Genomic DNA, 15,305 nt, shown 5'->3' with positions numbered 1-15,305 from the left:
TGACAAAAATACATCTCACTTTTCTCAATTAGCAGGGTGAAAACAATACATTCTCCAGAGACTGCTTGGAGTACATAATGCACAAGAAGTAGATCAAGATAATGGGATATTAATTTCTAAAGGTTCTGTGGAGAGAGTAGAAATTTATAGCAATATTCAGGAATCCAACTGGTTTCTGTCAACTTGAGATTCTGTGCCATTACCTGGTGAGCTTCGACATAATTTCCTTTCAAGATGCATGCAACAAGAAGAGATTCTGGTGGGGAAAGCATGGCTGGGATGAGAGAATTCTCTGGAGGCTTTATCCAGTATTCTGCATCACTACAGTCAGAGGAGGCACCAGCACTGCCTTCTAAAAATAAATCAACAAAAAATGTACACATTATTAGGATCAGTTTCCTTCCCCAAGAAAAATATCAATACAAGGAGGAATGGTTTTAGAACAATCCTTGATGTCATCAGATGGTTGGAAAATATAATGGGAAAAGGTAATTTTTTTTTTGTTTTGATTAGTTATAAAGTATAATTGTCACTCTTTATAGTTGCTATTTCCATAGCATGCATGAATGAAATGAATCATTCAACCAAACAACAACCAATCAATTAATCTGTTAATTGTATATTTGAAAGCCACAATATCATACAGATTGAAAACTGAACTGACAAATTTACAAGCATTTACAGAAGAGAAAGAACTCAGCCATAATTTAGAAACCAAAGCTGCCATTGGAAAGTCCTCCTTTTAAAGCAACTGTACGAACTCTGCAAATGAATGGGTTGCTTTAATGTGTAAACCTGAGGTATTTTGTAAAACACATTTGAAGATTTTACAAGCTCGCTTAAGGTTCCTGAGACAGAAACAATGTGGGTTTCCGTGACCAAGAAAGCTCTTCCATACCTGATGTGCTGGTGACACTTAATTCACTGCTGGAGCTCTCCCGTGATGGGTTTGAAGTTCTTTTGTGTTCTGAAGCAGGAAAAAAAAATAAAGAGAAAAAGTTGAGGGAAGCATATCCTTTTATTTTCATTACAGCATCTACAGACTAATTGAGAGGCGAGTGATAAAACTAAAGGTTATCCAGTCTAGAGAAATTCTTATATTATTACCTTGGGCTAGCTTAGAAAACTTGAATGCAGAGTACTTTAAGTTGCTTTGTGTTAGGATATTCTATACAATTTATCTAATTTGTACACCCTGGCCTCATATATTAACTTCATGACAGCACAGCCATTGCCCAAAATATCCAATATTAGTCTCCAGACTGTGCAAATGCAGGATATAACACAGAAGGAACATTTAAAATAGTCTGCCTTTAAACAAAATGTTTTATAGCAACAGCTTAGCTTATATTTGGTGGACTTTGTTCTCCCATATTACATTCATGTCTAATATAATTATACAAATAGAATCATGACTAGTTCCCACCCTGTTCTGTAATCACTGCAGGACTAAATGGCAATTTTCTTAATTTTAAGAAGCAAATTCATTTTAAAAATTCAGCTGCAGTAAACACAAGTTGGTTGTTTTGGACAAAGCAAGTTCTTTCTTAAACATTGCTGAACAGTATTTCCAACCCAGCTATTCTGGTAGTTTGGATTAATCAGAATCTTTTGATCTACAGAGTCTATTCGGAAGCATCTGCTACTTTTAAAATTTTATTTAGGTTTATAGTGAATATTAAATAGAGTATAATTTTTCTTATCTACCCCCAGTTTAAGATTGCAATTATAAACCAGCATGGGTCATAAGATGCTGTAGTGAATAAAGAATATGGTCTTGAAAGACAGTAGGACAGGGCCCCTCCCGCAATTTCTATGAAGTTAAAAGGGGGGGGGGAAGTAGCACATTGAAGCTTGCAACAGCCTTTCATTTTGGGTGTTCTAATAAAAGTAGGTTTAGCAAAATCTTTAGGTTTGCAAGGTTTCTGTGTCTAGTTTGCGCCCTCTTTTATCTTCATCAGAATTAGAGAGGAGGACCGTCTAAGGAAGGAGTCCTCAAACTTGGCAACTTTAAGACTTGTGGACTTCAACTCTCAGAATTCTCCAGCCAGCTATGCTATGCTGGTTGGAGAATTCTGGGAGTTAAAGTCCACAAGTCTTAAAGTTGCCAAGTTTGGAGACCTCTGGTCTATGTTTTCGGAAGTCATTTTCTTAGCCTGGGCAAAAGTGTCATTTATTTGATCATGGCATTGGTAGCTCCAAGGCCATCTTCATTCACTACAGAGATATAGAATAGATAAATGATCAGAATCTCATCCAGCAGAAGTCTCCAAACTTGGCAACTTTAAGACTTGTGGACTTCAACTGCCATAGCTGGCTGAGGAATTCTGGCAGTTGAAGTCCACAAGTCTTAAAGTTGTCAAGTTTGGGGGGCCCTGTCATAGAGCCATGAGGTTCTGACTAGCAGAAGCAGCAGTACATCTGCGACAGTGATATAAGACTCATAGCTATTTCTACCACTTTACCAGGCTTTTGTCTTGGAGACTGAGTGTGCTTTTTCAAGGATGCTTTGGTTAAACTATAGTTTATTCTAGTTGGACCACGACAACTACCTGCAAAAACACCATTAAGTTGTTGTATAATTGCCGTTTTATCACAACATATGTTAGATGAAAGCAAAAAAAAAAAGAAATAAATATTGAGACTTCTGCTCTATCTCTATTTTAGCAATTTTCCTTATAGCTTCTTTGTTTAAAGCAGAAATATGGCTGCATCGTGAGATGTAACTTAGCCAAAAGAATGAAAACTCATCATAATCAGTCTTGCACCAAGGAATACCTCATGATCTACAGCTGTCTTCTTTTCAGATACTTCTAAAACTTGGTTACATTCAAATATATTTCTCTCAGGTATGCTTGGGGAAGACAAAACGAACTATCATAACACATCAGCCCCAATATTTGGGGTACATCACACAATAAGTTTAAAGGCTTACACAGGAGAGATAACATTTTGTAATGCAATAGAAATACATCACACTGCTGTATCTTCTCCATGTTCTTTACCAAATCAATTTTACTTTTGTAGGTTCACCTGTATATACACCTATTTCTTGACTTTCTCCACAGAAGGACATAAAGTTGCTTCATTTTAAACTGTCGCAAGAGAAGCACCTATCCTTTTGGACAGTTTAAAAATGTATGAAATCTCTTAATAATTCTTACCTGTGTTTTTGTTGCTGAGCGCTATTCTGTGCCGCCACTGCGCTTCAGAAAGATACCTGGAAAACTGCTGCATACGGCTGTTAAAGCTCTCCCTATTTATAGATAAATTCAAGCTATCTAGCAAAGCCAGTTCCATCGTAGGGACGTGTCTTGAATCCCACACAAAAGAATCCTCAATTTCTTTCAGATGCTCCATGAGCATTTTGAGAAACACTTCCAAGGCTTTCTCATCCACTAGAAATCCACAGATATTACTGGTGAAGTGTTTCAAATCCAAATAGCTCAGCCCAAAGGAACCACAATTTCTGTTGCTTGATTCCAAATTGAATAATGCTTGGCTGCTCTTGGGTGCAGAGGAAGTGGGCGCATGGGCTGTCATCTCAGGACTGACGGAGTGCTGAGGACTTGGTGAGGTGGATGAATCTTGGCTAGCACAACGCTCTGCTCTCTTGCCCAAACGGCTTTTTTTCCTGAAGCCGCCATCTTCTGCATTATCTTCTTGTGGGCTGTCACCATACAGATCACTTGAATAAACAAAGAGTAAAGAGAATATATTTTCCAGGAGTTCCAACCTGAGAGGAGCAGGTATGCTTCTTAAATAATTCTGACACTTAGAGAGATAGTGAGGAAAGAGAGCTGCATAATCTTTATCTGTGAAGACAAAACAATTAAGTGAACAGATTCAGTATTTCTCTCCAATCAACAATTCTGTTTGAGAATAGCTGAAAAAAATTTGGCTGACTTTCCCATAATGTAGTTCTCTGTGATTAACAAACATTATACCCATTTCCTCACTTTCTATCTTATATGAGAGAAATTCCACAGTCTGGGGATCCTAGAAGGAGATATACAGTATATTATGTGGACTAAGCTAAATAAGCACTATTAGCCCAAATACAGCTTTGAGATTAAGAATTATTCATAAGGAAGTGAAAGGCTAAATTGCAGAACCTTCCTAGTTGTACTCCGGGAGCTGGACTGTAGCTGTAGTGGGAGAAGCTGAGCTCAATATAATGGAGAATGTTCTGAAATTCAGGAGAATCTGAGCCCTAAGCACCTGATTCTTCTACTGTTCTTATAAACTATATTTTCTGCCAAGCAGGGGTCTCTTCTAAACGTAAAAAACTTAATGTTGGACCTTTTTATAGAAATGCCCATACCTTTTAAAGTAGAGATTTATAATTGATTAGAGACTGGAAATCTACAAATTGCCATTTTAATACACTTGGTGTGCACCAGGTTGGGGAAAGTTGGGCTAAATAGTGTCATCCAAATAGAGAATGCAACAAGTAAGGTGGTCCATGATATTTTCTCTGCAGAATGTGGCTATCCTCTAATTGTATAATTTAGTGTCTCTCCCTAAAACTTTGTACATTCCACAAATACAACAGTTGGATAAAGGAAAGGAAGTACAATATCAGTGTACAAGTGAGCTGTGGTGTAGTTAGAATGCAGTATTGCAGGCTAACTCACTGCTAGGGGTTCGATTCTGGCACAAGGTTGGCTCAGATTTCCATCCTTCCAAGGTCACTAAAATGAAGACCCATTTTGGGGCAATATGGTGACTCTGTAAACGGCTTAGAGAGGGCTGTAAAGCACTATGAAGTGGTATATAAATCTATGTGCTATTGCTATCCAATGTTATCATCAGAATGTGCTGTAATACTAGAACAACAGATAACATTAGTAATGACTAGCCCCGAGTTCTCACTGAATAAAATTCTGAACAAAGCCATTCAAAACAAAAAGTTCACTTCAAAAAGAGCTAAAGGCAGAATGAATAAAAAAGCAGCACAACATTTAATTACTGGTTCTACAAGACCTGGATAGAAAGGCTGAGTGGGAAATTCATTCTTCTCCAGAAGTTCATTAGGGAGCTCAGTGACAAAGTAGCTTGCACAGTGTCTACAATTTGAACCTCTGTGTGCTTTCACACACAATGCATAGATGGCATACTTCATGGCACAAAATGCCTGGTAAAGAGTTAGATTGTGCTGTTGACTCAAAAGGCGGACATCTGGCATCACTGCTGAATCTAAAATAAAAGAGAACACACACATTAGTTAACATTGGCATGCATGATTTTTAAGACTCAACAAATGATAGCTAATAAGTTGATAGTTTTAAGACAAAATCCTGCAACCATTGATTCTTCATCTCAGGGACTGAATGTTCTTTTGGTTTTTCTTCTGTGAAACAGGAGAAGTAGTTTTGATTTCAAAGCAGGAAAGTCTATCTTTTATCTTCCACCATCATTCACCAGCCAAAGCTATTGTTTCCAAATTCAAGAAATCCTCAAAAAAGCCATAGCAAAGCCAAGATGAGCAGCACAACTTCAAAACAAGGGAATCAGTACTAAACATAAAGAAGAAATTCTGGCCAAAGCATTACTATTTACAATTATATATTTTACCCTGAACTTCTGTGTACTTAGTTGGAGTTTTCTGGAAAAGCTCAATTACTGCTTCCTCATTCAAGGTCAAGAGGTCTGTCAGTTGGTACAGAAGATAAAGGGAAGAATGGCACTCCAAACTGTGAAGATGTTGCAGAAGAATGTTTTCCGGGATGCAATTACTATAGAAGGAAGTAAGCATAGTTTGACTATCACCTAATGCTGGTTTCACATCTGGGTTTTTTTCTAGATAAAGATACACAACATGCCCAGAGTTGAATTTAGTTAGTCTGTGCAGTGTCATTTTTTAGCCCTTAGCTTCAAGAACAATTTAAGCAACATGTAGAATGCAAATCAATTTAGGGACAAAGGCAGATCCATATATACCAGACCAGCCCCATGGAGAGATAGCAGCAAATAAATTTAACAAATAAATAAAATACTGCAATTCTCCAAAGTTCACTAGCAGGAGCCTACAGAGTACATATGATTCACCAACCATTTAACTCTGTGATACAACTGCACCAAAGGTTGACCCCATCACACTACATATAGGATACAAATTTGCTTAAGTGAGCAATGATGGAGATAGATACCTACCTCCATAGATAACAGAAATAGAACAATGGTAAAGATTGCAACTAAATCCAGAGACAGCTATTAATCCTTTCCATTCACAGCTACAGCCAGAGGCCAAGCATGCACACATTAATGGATAGTACTGTCATTGTATTTCAACACCAGTAAGTTTGACTATGGGGGAAGATCTTTCACCAAATTAAGCCAAATACTCCCATGCTGTGTTACCTATTCTGCTGTATACACCACTCAAGAACCTCCACCTGGGCACACAACCCATCACAGAAGTCTTTTAATACAGAGTCATTGTAGAAACCCTGTTTAAAAACAAAGTGGGGAGGGGGGGGAGAAATTATCTTCTTTAATCCTTGTTCCAAAAACAAGGACATGAGTACTCTCCGACTTCTTTTTTGAGAAACAAACTAGGATCAAGAGAGTGAAGTGTGCTTTGGACAGGGATGTCTGACTTGCCTGAGATTTGTGTAGGGTCTCCAGCAGCATCTTTGCCGATTCTAAGCTGCAACACTGCGTCCAACCAAGCAATATCAGGAGGCGACTGAGGTAGCTGAATTCCTTTGTCAGTAATCTGCTGAGGCTTGAGAAATCTTCCCTTTTCAGTAAAGTTAATGCAGTAATCTATAGTGGGGGGGAAATGACTTCTTTATTCTATGACTATGGAATGCTGGAAGTATGGCTGTAAGGTGAACATATAGGTTTAGTATGCCAGAAAACTCCCTGTAGATAAAATCAAATTCATATATTCTGACGTACAGTTGATCTCTTTTATTCATAAAAGTATAAACTGGTATCGTCTGCAAGAGTATGTATGAAAACAGAAAAACTGGACAAAATGGAGAGAACTGCATGGTATTCTTCCATCAATGGATAATAATGGAAGATCTAAAGATGACTCTGGTGGAAAAACAGTGTAACATTCTGAATGAATATAATCCAGGGAAAGCATACTGTTGAGCAGTTTTGAAATGGCTATAGGAGTACAGGAGATTATGGGGGGCAGGGACTCATTTACAGACATGTGTCTACTTGTATGGAGCAGAGTCCATGAGTATCCACCTTAGGGCTGTACAAGATTGAACAATTCTGGAATAATTTATGCCAGAGTACTCCAGGCTGTTCTTTTTCCAATCTGGGTCACGCCAAACAGCCAACATGGGAAGATGCTGACTCATTTCTAGTCTGAAAAATTATAAGTCCCACTGGTTTCTAGAATTAAGTGCGCCATCTTGTTTTTTGTATCAGGCAGCAAAATATCTTGGGACAGATTTAGTTCTGAAATAGTGCTATTTACACAATTAACTTATTCAACGTTTCATAGTCTCATTATGAATTTACCAGAATTTGTTCCAAAAAGTGCTTGTTGCTGCTAAGATAGTAGAAATAAGCAGCTTTCCAAGAATAAGCCTGCTCATGATCCAAGAACAATGCCATCACTACCCGTTCAGCATCTGGGTGTTCAGGTGTACCTGAAATGTTCAGAAGTATAATAATTACTTTCACATATAGCCAAGATACAGAAGACTTAAACCACCAGTGAAAGGAATTCTTTTTAAAGTCTTGGTGCTTGCAATGGCATAAGACACAATTTGCCCAAACACAAAAGGCAGGGATAAGAGCCGCTGTCCTTTTCCTACTACATTCAGTTCTGTATTGTCGATCAACAACGTTAGTGACAAAGATGTTAAAGATTTCTGACTTATTCTACACTAGGTGTAAAACTCGCGGCCTGTGGGCCAGATGCCATCACACACAGGCTACACCCTCTCCAGCTCCACGAAGAGGGCGGGAAAATCATGATACGTCATGTGATGGTGTGACACTGCGAATTTGATACCCATGTTCTACACACAAGTTTTAGCTATCAATAAATGGATGGAACCACCCTTATGCACTATTCCTCATTAGACCAGCAACTGATCTTCTTACCCAGCCTAAAGGACCAGTGTTTAGTCCTCTTCAAATTATTGTATCAGGTATGGACACCCATAGCTTTCATGAAATTCTACCCAGCATACTATGGTCGTCTCCTTGAAATTGTTTTTTTTTTCCTTACTAAAATAAGAATGGAAGTGGATAAACTCTGGGAGGTAGAATGCATCAATTTCTAATCTAAAGCAATCTCAAAGTTGTGCTATAAAAATCCAGCCATTTTGTCCCCAAAGTTTGGAGGCATGATTTTGAGTTGGGTTTTTTTTTTGGTGGTGGTGGTGGTGGGCATATAGCACAGAAATTGAAATGACTTCCTGTCTATTCCATCCTTAATTCCATCCTCCCCACCCACCCCCCAAAAAAGGTGAAAAAAATAAGTTCCAGCTTTTCCTGTGGCATCATCAAACCCTTCCTGTCATCCAGTTCTCCACCTGCTCATTGAATGGTAGACTCTAATATTCCAATAACAGCTGCCGATTCTTCAGCCTTTCAGCATCAATTCTGTGGGTAGGGCCCACTCTGAACCCTGGTGAGGGCTGGATGATGCCCCTTAGCCACAATGTACAGTTAGAACTCAGACTGCTCAACCACACCAACCTTTGCCTGGTGACTTTTGATTCAACAGTTTTTCTTTCATCTTCTCAATAAATACACTGCCAAAGAGACTAAGCAAGGCATGGCTGCCTTTTCGCAACATGCAGCCAAGTAGCCTCTCCTCTCTAAGAGGACTCTGCTCAAACCAACAAGCATCCAGAAGTTCTCTGCAGAGGAGCCTTAGTTCTCTCGTCTGATTGTCCATCTTCAAATTCAACATACTCATGGCGTTATAGATTTCATCTGTGACTTTATTCCCCTCTCTCTCCAGTAATTCTGGATTTAAATGAAGACGTTTCAAACTTTTGAGTGAATCCCAAAGAAAACCGACAAAAACATTCTGTGGCAAGCCACTTTGTACTACTGAAGAACTACAGTCCACAGAGTCACGTTGAAGAAGTTCCAGAATGGATTGCAATTTCCGGGGAGCCTGCAAGAGCATTTTTTGAAGAGTAGACATCACCTCCACACTAAATTTCTGTACTGATCCATCTCTTTGTTTCCTATGCAACAAATGGTTGTCTTCAAATGCTTCATAAAGTTCCTAAAGTGGGGTGGGGGTGGGAAATAGATAGCTAAGAACATTTTGTTCCATAAATATATATTAGATATGAAAAATATATCAAATGCCTGTTAATAGTCAAATGCATCTATTCAGTAGAAATGAGGAAAAGCCCGTATCATGTAGAAACCAAAAGTCTGTAGAGATTCTCAGTCATCCAGGTCATGGCTGTCCCAAAAGTTTTTTTTTTCAGGAGGCAACTGTACAATTCTCCACTATCCTGTCAGAGATAAAGAAGCTTCTTGGAGGAGAAGCAAAACGACTTCAAAAGAAAACAAGGAGGTCCAGTTGCCTTCTGAAAAAGCACCTCAGGACATGTAGAAACCAACACCTATATAACACCTATTTCTTTGGCAGCTGATAATGTTAGCAGAATTCCCTGGTCCAGCACTATGATTATGATACAGCTGTCTCTGGTTTGCCTATTCTCAAAGGTACCAATACAAAATCAAAGAGGAAAAAGAAAGATGATTTGAAAATGTACTTGATTCCCTCTGGGACCACAATAAATCTTCATGGTACCAAGCAGTGTTACAAAGGGAACCACTTTGTTCTTCTACTAATCTTGCATTGTTAATTAACACAAACAATATTCATAGGATGGTATTTCTGACTTAGGCACCATCCAAATGTGCTAGACTATAATATTCAGATAGTGGCTTGGAATTAATGAGAATTTTAATTCAATCCTTCAGGATATCATACTGCAGAAAACAGCACTGTGATTAGATGTAAGGATATTGGGATAAATAATTGGGTATCAAACACCCAGAAGAAAGTGGTGTCACTGTCAACACTGTAGCAGGGTGTTTTTCTGGTTTGTAGCCTGATGCCTTAACCACTACACAAAACTGGCTTTTTCCCTCAGCCATAGCCACAGGCTTGTCACACTCCCGCAGATCAATTTACCTTATAGTTAAGAGAAAACAAATCTGAACCACAAGGAATTAAATCCTTACAAGTAATTAAGTAGCTATATGACATCCCAGCTTCGTAATACTGGGTGCTGGAGCGAAGCATGTAACTTGAAATAATGTTAATGAAGACCTTTAGTGTTGTATTGAAAGAGATGTATCATTTGTTTCTTGCATTATCTGCTATTAAAACCAAATGTGAAAGGAGCCAAATTCTACTAAGAGAACGTCAGTTCTTGATTCACACATTTTAGAAGTTATCACCATCTTTTTATTCCTATTATTAATTTTTAATCTCATTTTTCTGTCTTAACAAAATTCAAGCCAGCTTGCACCAATTAAAAGTACAAATGATTCATAAAAAGTAAAACAATACCATTAAAATCAGAGGTAAAATTAGTCACACTAAAATAATTCAATTAAATGCTTAATAAAAGAGGTAAGGTTTGCTTTTCTCCTAAGAATATTCTCCTGAGTATAATAAAGGAGAAGAGTATTTTATAACCTGGAAAGGACACAGAAAAAAATCCAGGAACATAAGCTTCTGGCTGTGAGAGGCTATTCAAAAAGGCCTCTCTTGATAAACTAACTAATGAGGCAATAATCAGGCCATCCTGATTTTGTAAGCAGTTATTTCCCATGTAGTTGTCATAACAATCTTTCACATTAAAACTTTGGATAGAACTTCTGTTGACAAAGACAAATGGCATGTTGAGGATTATTAGAAAAGGAACAACAAAAAAAGTAGAACTGTCAATATAATGATGCCTTTACACAATTCCATTGTGTAACAACATTTGGAAATTCTGATCACTGCACTTTGAAAGAAAAACTACTAAAAGTAAATATATAGAAAAGGCAATCGAAGTGATCAAAAAGCTAAAAGAACTTCCCCATGAAAAAACCTTTGGCATCTGGTATATATGAAAATGTGTAATAAGTAATATTGGATAAGTAATGTTACACAAATAGACAAAATGGAAAGAAAAACATTTCTTTTCCTCTCTCAAAATTCTAACTAGAGCTGTGCTTGAACTGAAATGTGGGAGCTTCAGAACAGATCAAAGAAACTACTTATTGACATTGTGCAGTCAAGGTCTACGAGTCCCTATCACATGATATAATGTTATCTAACAGTTTGAAAAGTTGAGATAAATCCAGGGAACTATCAATTGCTGGTGATATGCATGGTGGCCATAATTTCTTCTTGTATCAGAGGCATTGTATTTCTCAACAATGGATCCTCAAAGAAATGCATGGGAGGATCCTGATGTCCTCATTGCCGACAATAGAAGGCTTCCTTGGTTGGTCACTTACACTTGTACGGTAAGTGTAACACTGCATTAATTGGCAGTCTTGTCTATCCAGCAAAGTTCATATTCTTATATTAGTATTCTGAATTCACATCCAACCTGTATGCACTAAATACTGTGTTCAGGCATGTCTGCACTGGAAACAACCTGTTATCCTTAAAAAGGAACCACACCTTTAGAACAACAAATGGGACATCCTTTTCCAGTTCTTCTAGAAGAAGCAAAAATTCAGTTTCTCTTTGGAGAGCTGCTGGGACAGTTTTCTAGAATTATTAAAAAACAAATAAGAAAATGTAAGAAAAAAATAGCAAGTACAAATAAGAATTGCTACATACTTTGACAACGCCTAGCAATATTCCACTACTGTGATATTTCCCCAAAGAAATGGACTGCATTTTTATTTGCAATTGCTCCTTCAGCTATTGAACCAACATTTGACTCAGACTCAAGGGTTCCACTGATTTTAGCTACACATATAGCTGGGGAAATTATTTTTGCTACTCCCAGATTATTTAATTAATGTAGACAACTGCTCAATTTCTCATTAAGTCAAGAGGTGAATCTGAATAGCAGCTTTACAGACAGGAATTGCATGTTAGATTGATTTTCAATGAACAGGAGCAAGACAATTAAAAAATATGAGAACCTTCACAAAAATTCAACAGCATATCTTATGAAAATTACATTATAGGAGTATAGTGAGATATAGTAATTAATTAGAGGGTTTTTTTTTGCTTTTCAATCAGTGTTGACTCCTGGTGACTTCTTGGACAAGACTCTTGGAGAAGAAAATGTCAATATTCTGGAAGTGATTACCATTCCCTGCTTCCCAGGGCTGAGAATGACTGATGCAAGTTTACCCAGCTGGCATTGTGTCTAAGACCCCATGGTTTCCTGGGTACTAACCTAATGCCTCAACCACTACACTAACTGCATTTTAAAAAGAAAAAAGAAAAGCATTTTTTCTATTGAAGTAAGAAAGAATGCAATGTGCCTATTTGATTGCAATTCATTTTTCTTTGCATTGTTCAGAATTATTTGCCAAGCTTCTTCCGTCAGCACTAGTTGGATTATTTGGCTTAGGGTAATTAAAAGAAAGACTTAAGATGTCTTATAATTACTCCAAAGATGATTCCTATATTTTATTGCAACTGCAAAATTCTCTCTATACTAGACATAGTATTTTTCTACATAGGACTAAAATGTTTTTCTTTACCTGTTTGTGTGATAGCCATTCCTTCAATACAAGGAGCCAAAACCAAGCAAGTTTTTGAGGACTGTGCTTTGATTCACTCCTACAAATATAACATGTAATCAAGAATACATTTACATACTATAAGTTTACTTTAAAAAAACCCTCTTAATCATGTTTTAAGCTGCAACCACAGCAGGAATTACACAATTTTCCAGAAAACTCAAATTTTCAAAATTTCATCTCAAGCTAAATATGCACATACTGTAATCTCACTCCTCTAACTTTCTACAACCCCAGTCACTTGGACTTCTTCCATCTGCCATAACTGTACTTTTAGGAAATCTATAGCAAATGATCCAGTTTAAATTTGAGAATAAAATAATATTTTTTCCAAAGTAACCACTAGGAAAATTATTTCCCTATGTGCTCCAGTAGATCACCAATTTTATATACTCAAAAATGTAGTAAACCATTTAAAAGCTAACATGCAGTAGTATTCAATCTTGTGAATATCGGTGTGTTAGCACCACCACCAGTTTTTAAACTCTGGAGTTTCTTTAATTCCTGAAAAATATTTCATGTAAGTTCTAAGCACCAGAAAGACTTCATTCCGCCTTTAACCACAATGTGCACATTAAACTCAAAATAAATTTCAGCTGGTCCACAGGGAACAACATGAAAAATAATTTCAGGCTGTAGTAAATTATAAATCTACCTGCAAGTAATCACACCGAAAATAATTAAGAATTACTTGTCCATATGCATGTACAGGATTGTATTGTTACATGTTATAAATGATGAAATCCTCTTTTCACACTACTTTCACCCATTTGTGGTTGAATATAACTTACCTCAAACGGGAAGGGCAGATTATTAGGGCATGAAGGATTTTTTCAACCTTTTCAGAGCCATCATCCTGCAACTGCTGTAACTGAGGGACACAGGCCTGTGCAAGTTCCCAGTCTCCCCTTTGCACACATTCAGAGAAGAACCAGAAGAGTCGTTCAAGGGATGCTGCTTCCTCCCTACCAAATGGATACATTTTCCTGCTTCAAAAGGCAAAACCTTGATTCATCAGGTCCTATTTTTAAATATATTTCATATATATACAGGTGTTGTTTATAATGTATTTCCTAAAATGAAAAGATTTTGAAAAAAAAAAGAACTTTAGTCTTTCTCCAAAGTTTAGCCAACTAGAAAACTACAATAACTGTTTTCTGATTTAAAAGTCCAAATTCATCACTCTCATCACGCAGGTGGAGAAAAGTTTCTTTGTTGACAGATTCCCTTTACCAGCTTTCCAAACCCTAAGTGACTCTGCCAAAATCTGCACCAAAAATCAATAACTTGCAAAAACATCCTTGTTTACTACTCATTTTAATCAGCAGAACTACTTAGACTTAGTTAATTCTGCTGGGAAACTGTGTACAAAACGTTTGCAGTATGATTTTTACAACTATGAGAAATAGTAAATAAAATTCCCCACTAAATCAAAATGTCCAGGCATCTATCCTTCCTGAGGTCTAAATGTATCCAATTCACATGAATTCCACTTCTTCAACAGGTACTCTGAAATAAGTCTTCTCACTCTAGCAGACTGGTTAGCTCCCACAAAGACTCGTTTTTCGCTGGCTCTTGGCCGCCATCTAGTGGTCGTCCAGATTCCCGCAGGCCAGACCGGGTGGTCCTACACCTAAGGCAAAGGAGGAATATTGTACAGTCTTGACATTAAGAATGCCTCACTGGGGTCTGGCGGCCTCCAAAACTTTTCGAAGGCACGCCTTCATGAGTAAGCCGCCGTCTGCATCACAGCAAACGCAGCCAACGACAAGGGGAAGTTCTGCCCCTCTGAATTTGCTGATGGACGCGCCGTCTCCTTTGATGAGAGCAGCCTCTGCAAAACTTTCCCAGACATGAAAGTCCCTGTTTCGGTCTCGGAGTTTGACCTCTCACGGTCCCCTTGCTCCCTCAGATCTCCGCCTTGTAAAAGAGGTAACTATTCTCGCCTCCAGCCTGACTCACCTGGGGGACCAAACAAAATAATAGCGTTACTATTTTCTGCGCAACCCCTCCTTCTCGATGCCTTCGAGCGTGATGGCCGCAGCCATGTTGAACAGCGTATCAGGTGATCTAACAGGCCAGTGACGTCACGGGCGGACTGGAAGGGAAATGCGCCATTGCTTCGTCGGGCAACGAGTCTGGGCAAGCGCCGTCATTCAAACGGGAAGGCGCTCACGCTTTTCCTTTCGTCTCCCGTCTTGCCTGCCTGTTCAGTCCCGCCCCGCGGAGGGTGCGAATGCGGCTGCGCCAAGGTTCTTGGCTTTAGAGTTATCCCGAGTTGCGCTGTAACGAATCTCGGCCGTTGCGACCGTGTCCGGATTTGTGCATCTGGGATCTCGCAACACAGCAGGCGCTTCTTCTTCACTTCAGACTCTTATGGAAAAAAAGGAAGGAAAGCAGAGAAATAATTTCTCTGAGTCCTAAGAGGTGGAGGCAAAGGCAGTGATCCCCACGGTCTTTTCGATCCAATGCGAATGTTCGTGTGGACACGCACAAGTCCACAGAATTTGGTGATAGCAGTATACAAAACTAAAAAAGCTACTCTTGTTCCGGGGTGGGTGGTGTTTTGTTTTGTTTTGTTTTGT

At 38.4% G+C, this 15,305-nt stretch overlaps 1 protein-coding gene across 2 annotated transcripts in view; it reads right to left on the bottom strand.

The window, feature by feature from the left end:
- ZFYVE26 (zinc finger FYVE-type containing 26) overlaps positions 1-14,803 on the bottom strand; it is a 50,677-nt gene extending 35,874 nt beyond the window's left edge. The window contains exons 1-15 of one of the 2 annotated variants that reach the window (XM_087921687.1): positions 14,683-14,783; positions 14,249-14,353; positions 13,512-13,793; positions 12,682-12,760; positions 11,639-11,728; positions 8,680-9,220; positions 7,489-7,619; positions 6,607-6,771; positions 6,364-6,452; positions 5,578-5,738; positions 4,987-5,199; positions 3,165-3,815; positions 2,466-2,552; positions 899-967; positions 204-352 (exon numbers count right to left, since the gene is read on the bottom strand). In XM_087921687.1, the coding sequence (XP_087777813.1) occupies positions 204-352; positions 899-967; positions 2,466-2,552; positions 3,165-3,815; positions 4,987-5,199; positions 5,578-5,738; positions 6,364-6,452; positions 6,607-6,771; positions 7,489-7,619; positions 8,680-9,220; positions 11,639-11,728; positions 12,682-12,760; positions 13,512-13,702 (2,616 nt within the window). In that variant the 5' untranslated portion in view covers positions 13,703-13,793; positions 14,249-14,353; positions 14,683-14,783. Of the gene's footprint in view, positions 1-203; positions 353-898; positions 968-2,465; positions 2,553-3,164; positions 3,816-4,986; positions 5,200-5,577; positions 5,739-6,363; positions 6,453-6,606; positions 6,772-7,488; positions 7,620-8,679; positions 9,221-11,638; positions 11,729-12,681; positions 12,761-13,511; positions 13,794-14,248; positions 14,354-14,682 lie in introns of both variants that reach the window. The other variant, XM_026708514.2, reaches the window with a different exon arrangement.
- Positions 14,804-15,305: the final 502 nt, after the last annotated feature.

Source organism: Pseudonaja textilis, chromosome 1, assembly GCF_049901715.1.
Source record: "Pseudonaja textilis isolate UNSWEBS1 chromosome 1, rPseTex1.2, whole genome shotgun sequence".
Taxonomy (NCBI): Eukaryota; Metazoa; Chordata; class Lepidosauria; order Squamata; family Elapidae; genus Pseudonaja; species Pseudonaja textilis.
Note: the sequence above shows the minus strand (reverse complement) of the source record. Positions and strands in the feature narration are given on the sequence as shown.